The sequence below is a fragment of the Eurytemora carolleeae genome, unplaced genomic scaffold (genome assembly GCF_000591075.1).
Source record: "Eurytemora carolleeae unplaced genomic scaffold, Eaff_2.0 scaffold1900, whole genome shotgun sequence".
NCBI classification, from domain to species: Eukaryota; Metazoa; Arthropoda; class Copepoda; order Calanoida; family Temoridae; genus Eurytemora; species Eurytemora carolleeae.
In genome coordinates, this window is record NW_019397797.1 from 35,168 (window position 1) to 42,077 (window position 6,910).

Below are 6,910 nucleotides of genomic sequence, written 5' to 3' on the forward strand. Positions count from 1 at the left end.
CTTTGTCCAAAAACTCTTATTTTCTAATCCCTATATATTTGCAACCAAATGTTTTATCTTAGATATTTCAAAATATGAATTCTGTTAGATCAAATAAGTTTGAAATATTAAAGGTTTACACCATCAGGTTGCCAAGATAAAGGAAGTAGAAAATTCGAGTTTGTGGCAAATACTCAATCCCTTTTCAATCCTTCTGGATAAAAATGCATAGTAATCCTTATTTTTCAACCTTAACAAGGTATTCAAAACATGTCATGAGTCTGTAAATTAACCCTCTCAGTGCAAAAACCCCCATAGTTCGGGGTCACAAAGTATTTATTTGCTAAAAAACCTTATATAACGTAAATAAACTAAGAAGAAACTTAGATTATGTGGCGGGTATTCACTATTCAGTACTTTTGGTTAAGTTTTGTACGAATTATAAACAATACATGATGTCCATAATAACTTGAAATTATATACTGCAATGAGTAATGATTAATATCATTACCATGATTACTACATTATGCATATTATCCTGGTTTTAACTTTTTTTAATGAGAAGTGAACCCGGTCCAAATTTCTGGAAAACATGTAAAATTGGAGAAATCTGTTAAACCGAGGATTAAAATTTAAAGCTGTTACATGCCAACAATTTGTTTCGTCTCCCATTCTTAACCAAACTTAAACATTCATATTTTTACAAACAAGCAATAATAGTGAATTGGTCAAATATAATATTTCGGGAAATATTTGTTGAATTTGAATATTTACAAAAGAATTTTCTCCATCTCTGATCCTAGCTGAATATTTATAGTAAAATCTCTAGTTCCCAGGCTTTGCTCCCTTTACCACTTTATCTACATAAATATATTGTGGAGCATAACACATTATTAAACATTTTAATGGATTAGAAATTCGGGCCACTTTCAGCACTTAAGTGAAGATTGAAAACCCATTCAAAAAAAATTGTGTTCCATATTCTATAAGAATATAGTCTACTCTCAATATTGTCATTTAGTAAATCTTGAATACTGTGCCGTCATATTAGAGTTAAAATATTAATCATAAATCATTACTAAATACAAAAGTTCCACAAATGAACGGAGTTTTTGCCACATCTTCTATGTTATATTGTGAATACACTTATGTCGAAAACCTTAGATATTTCAAACTATGAATAATATCATATAAAATAATCTAAGTTTAAAATATCACAAGTTTACACATCCATGGTCTCAATGATATAAAGATTAGAAAAGGAAATGAGTTTTGTCACAAAATTAAATTTACTAATCCTTATATATTTGAAACTGATGGTGTAAGGCTTTGATGTTTTAAACGAAGATTATTTGATCTGATAGAATTCATAGTTTGAAATATCAAAGGTCTATGACATTGGGTTACAAAGATATAGGAATGAGAAAATCAGAGTTTGTGACAAAAACTCAATTCCTTTTCTAATAGAATATATCCTAATACAAACTATAACTAAAAGTATAAAGCCAAGAGGACTCAGAATAGAATATATCAAATATTTATATTAATTATTTTTTATTTAGATTTTGGCGGAACAAGTTATAAAGATATCAAATTTAGATAGGAAAACAATTGATTTAGTTCAGATGGAGGGAATTATACTAAAGAATATATAGATAGGAAAACAATTGATTCTAAACAGGTTCTTTTAAATAATGTTGCCTTTTTTAGTATCACTTAAATTATCACTTTATACAATTTAATCTATTCTGGAAAAAAAAATTCTTGCACCTAACAAGTTTTTACTATCACTTATTTATCACTTTATACAATTTAACATATTTTGGAAAAAGAAAAAAATAATTTCCTTACACATAATAATTTTTTTTACACGTTTCTATAAAGTTTGTAGGTTTACAAACATTTACCTCATCTTATAGTATACTAAACTAAAGTTACATAACAATTTAATACAATTTCATAAATGGATTTGTTGTCACAGAAAGGAATCGTAATTTTCTTCAGTTTTCATGTTTATCCTTTCCAAGAGGTTTTGGTCCTTCTAGAAAACTTTTCAGTATTTTTCCTCGTGCTCGCCCACGTGTTGTAAACTGAACATCTTCTTCCACTGGTTTGGTTCCTTTGTTCCTTGGATCTATTAGTCTCCGACTTTCCTTTCTCGGATCTATTAACTTCTGACTTTGGTTATATTGCTCTATTAATTTCCAACTTTCATCTTCCGGAATTTTCTTTCTGCGTTTGGTAGGTTCGCTCTCTAAGTTTTCTTTCTCCAAAGGTTTATTAAGCGCAGTCTTACTCTGTAAATGAATTTAAACTCTTTTAATCTAAGTTTTTCAGTTGGGATTAAACTATGTTTTGCTTTGTTTAATAATATCCCGAATAATTAAAAATGATATACTTGAAAAAAGTGCTTCCAAACAAGGCAGTCTTTCTTTGAGAAAATTAATTTTACAAAAATACTTATCGAGTTAACATATATAGATTTGTTGTGTTATTAGCTCAGAAATTTAGTTTATTAAAGTGATATACAATACACAGCGGAATCATAGCTATTTCTTTTACCTATTAATACGGAAAAATTTAGAAATTTTAATGGACATTTTTGTGGAGATGTATCAGCTAGAACAGTTAAAAAATTAAAATTTCTCTAGCAAATTTATAATTTATATTAAAAACGAAGACAACAATTATTCCGCTGTTAATTGGTTATCACGTAGATCACCATGTGAATTTTTATAGGGACTGTAAGCATAATTTCAAGTGACCCTCGATGCAAAGAGGGGATGCCCGGTTTACTACGGAATTTTCAGCTGATCATACAAACGGATTTTGATACATTTATAGAGACACATATCTCTGTACTCGACGAACACAGAAATGTTTTAAGGGGACCGTTGTAAATTGGACATTCCCCTCTTTGCATAGAGGGTCACTTGAAATTACGCTTACAGGCCCTTTTACTTTTAGTTTTCAGAGTTAGTTAAAATGCCTTGCCTCGGATAATTTATCCTGAATCTCCGTGGGTTGTGAGAACTCCAGGTTTGTGGAGAACGTGCTTCTCTTCTCCGTAGGCTGTGCGAAATAAAGGCTTGCGGAGTACATGTTGATCTCCTCCTTGGGTTGCGAGAACTCCAGGTTTGCGGAGAACATGGTGCTCTCCTTCTTGGGTTGTGAGAACTCTAGGTTTGCGGAGAACATGGTGCTCTCCTCCTTGGGTTCTGAGAACTCCAGGCTTGTGGAGAACATGTTGCCCTTCTCATCTGGTTGTGAGAACTCCAGGTTTGCGGAGAACATGCTGCTCTCCACCTTGGGCTGTGAGAACTCCAGGTTTATCCAACCCAGGTTTGCGAAGAACATGCTGCTCTCCCTCCCTAGTTTCTCCTTTAGACTTTCTAACCTTTCAATCATCGAGGTTTTACTTTCCTAAAATCAAGATTGAATCAAAGTAATATATTTAGTGCTCAGGTTCTGGATCTATTGGAGCCGCAACATTTTAGCTCACTGCAGTGACCAGAGAGCGAGGAAAGGCAGGCGGCCGTGAGCCAAAATTGTTTCCTTTCCATGCCACATATTCTTCCGGCGGGCATGTGCCACAAGTCTTCCATTTCACAACATTTTATATAGGTGTAGTCCATGGCAACCTGCCTTCCCCCGCGCACCCAGATCCGCAAAAATATGTGAATAACGCCGAATCGCGGTGATAAATATTCACCAATACATCCCCCAAAACAATTTTCTCTCTAAAAAAATATATTCTACATATTTTAGGTGTCAACAAATTACAAAATAAAATCGTTTTTGAATATTTTGTTTGTAAAAGTAATTATCGAAACTTAAAAAATATTCACGAGCTGGATCTGTTCCGTAACAAAATGGTTTATGATTTAGACATGAATATTTTTGCTTTAATTTGTCAAACTTTAAATGGGTGTAAATTGTCGAGCACAACCAAATCTAACTTTTATCAATTAATTCTGAAGAAAATCTTTCTTCTCACTTTTCTTATGAGATTTCCTCCAGAGTTAATGAATACAAATTTAAATTCTTCATTTTATTGATGCTGAGAAAAAGAAAAGTTTAAAGGGACTTCCGAGTGCCAAACAATGCAAAGAATGCATTGTCTGATATACAATGGCACCCTTTAAAGCTTCGTCTGATCAAGTATGAATTAGAACTCCATCTTTTGTTTATTTAAGTGTTTATTTATATTTGTGGTTTCACTGCTAAAGTAACTTGCGCATTTCTTGCTTACAAGAAGCTGCAATGGAGAAATCAGAATTAAACAACTTTCCAGTCTAGAAAACAACAGTGTCTTTTTTTTTATTTTTTTATCTGATTAAAATTTCAAGGTTACCGCTGTTAATTGGGCAATTGGCATTGCCATCTTTGCATAGAGGAGGGCCACTTATAATTACACTTACAGTCCCTTTAACCAATAAAACTATATTTAATACCGTGACAAAATCATTTCCCTCGTGCTTTAAATTCAGATAAAACGAGTCCAGCATTTTCTTCAGTTTATTTTCATCAGCCATCTGTACACAATCAGGTATACGAGCAAGGTACTGTTCAGGGAGTTGAAAACAGGCATCAAGAGCTCTTGACACTGGTTTACAGGGTCGCAACCAGGACTTCAATACATCCTTAACATACAATTATTATTTTTAAACATCATTACTAAATACATACTCATCGTTAATAATTTATTAAGACTTAGCTCATTTCCTCGATTAATACATTTTTGCTTTATCAAGACATTGAGGAAAAATTTGTCTAAAACCGTCAAGTTTTCACGGAGTTACTTATAGCTGCTAATGTCTATAGCAGAGTAGAAATATGATTCATTAGACACATTATAGACAGAAAAATATGTTTTCTTTTTTCTCGACATTTTTGATGTTATGTAATATATCTCATGTAATCAAAAGTGGCAACCCCTTACTTGTGAACATGTTTGAAGTAGTACATAAATGTTTTATACCGCATTCAAAGTGCTATCCTTATTTCTCTTCATAATAAACTCAACAAGCCGGTCATTTTTCTCCTCTAACTGTTTGCCAACAATCCATTCTCTATCTTCGGTTTTTCCACCAACTACTTAAAAGAGAAGTATGAATAATTTTTACAATTCCCGAGACGCTATCTGTTCATTCGACCTATAGAAAACTGACCTAAGGATTTTCCGACCTAAAATTGTATTTGATCTCTTAAAAAAGGTCAGGTTAGGTTGGAGTTGGATGGGGGATAGACGTACAATGGGGAGTCAATTTAAATCCGTAAAAAATCCTCGTAAAAACTACTCGATTATTATAGGTCGGAACCCCTTTAGGTCCATTTACTCAAGGTTAGTTTTCATAACATCACCAATACAATCCCACATCCATCATCTGCTCTTAGTATTAACTATTAAGTTTGAGTTCATAGTTTATACATAAACCAAGGATACGATGAAATGACCAGCTAATATAGTAGTTAAACTACGAAGACTTAGTTTATCCACTTGTATAGCCAGAGCTGAAAACTTTAGAATGAAATGTCCTTAATTCCGATCGGTTAATTAATCTGGAGATTACTAACAAGAGGATAACAAGCATTATTCATCTACAGATTAAAAAAAGAGATCAAGCATTAATCTCGATATCCACCATTCTAATGTTTTCAGCTCAGAGCTGGGAACTTTAGAATGGATAACCGTTAATCCCAACTCCTTAATCCGAATATCCATTGTGAAAACTTTTGATTTTAGTCCGTAATCCCATCTTTTTCTCTCTCTTTAGATAACCGTACATTACTTTTCTCCAATGAGAATGCATGAATATAGTTTGTAAATTGTATTGACCAATGACAGCCTTAAAAATGAATTCTATCCCATGAGAGAAATCCGCAATTTCTAACAAATCAAGAATTTGTTGTAGGCCATTTTGCAAATTAATCGGTGAAGACAAATATTTAATAATAAGTTTGAGATTCTTTTTTAACCAATTTTAGCTAATGTGTTAATAAATGAATGTGTGAGAAATTAAGTAAGGGCCCTTTCAGTCAAGAAAACGTACCAATCTGGCGTTCTTAGAATCCAATTTGTCGATCTAAATATGTAATCTCAAGACTAACATAATCTCGAGATTATGTTAGTCTTGAGATTAGCAAAAACAGAGGATTAAGCATTAATCCTGATATCCACCATTCTAAAGTTCCCAGCTCAGTTCAAGTAGAAGCGAAGTTATTCAATCAAGTCTGAGCTGAAAACTTTAGAATTGGATACCCTTAATCCCGATCGCTTAATCTGAATATCCATAGTGGAAACTTATGTTTTTCTTAATCCTCTCTTTTTGTACACTCGGGTTGGTAAAATTCTAGACAATTTAGTGGATAAAGATTAAAATAATCTGAGGATTAACGAAAAGAGGAGATCAAGCATAAATCTCAATATCCACGATTCTAAAGTTTTCAGCTCTGGTCCCTCTGGTTTAAAGTACCCTAATCAACAATAATAACAAATGTCGTCTTCTTGATTAAGCGTTCACAATCTCTAACACTAAGTCCACTAAGCTTAAGAGAATAAAATTACCGTTCAGAGCATAATAAAAAAGTAAGGGAAATATAACACAAATACCATTCGCTACCTCCCCCCCCCAAAAAAATAGTTAGGTCGTTATTATCATAATCATGTTTGCTATTATTATTGTTACCAAAGTCTTAAAAAAATAATCACCTTCATCATCAGCAGGAATGTCAAACTTATCTTCCTTCTTTTCCAGGACATTAGAATTCACGCTGGAAATACCGCAGGCTAAAGTTTATATAATATATAACAAATTGACAAACATAAATAGATAAACTCAAATTTTCTTGCAACCTAATTCTGTAAACCTTGGATATTTCAAAGATTATTTGACCTAACAGAATTCATACTTTCAAATATTTAAGGTCT

The 6,910-nt window shown here is 32.6% G+C and overlaps 1 protein-coding gene across 1 annotated transcript; it reads right to left on the reverse strand.

Moving 5' to 3' along the window:
• Positions 1 to 1,908: 1,908 nt before the first annotated feature.
• Positions 1,909 to 6,769, reverse strand: LOC111715938 (uncharacterized; the record flags this gene model as incomplete). The annotated part of the gene is given in 5 exon segments (XM_023491348.1): positions 1,909 to 2,276; positions 2,974 to 3,402; positions 4,434 to 4,622; positions 4,961 to 5,073; positions 6,692 to 6,769. Coding segments are annotated over 5 exon segments (1,106 nt in total), but the record flags the coding sequence as incomplete, so codon positions are not given.
• Between the last annotated feature and the right edge of the window lie 141 nt (positions 6,770 to 6,910).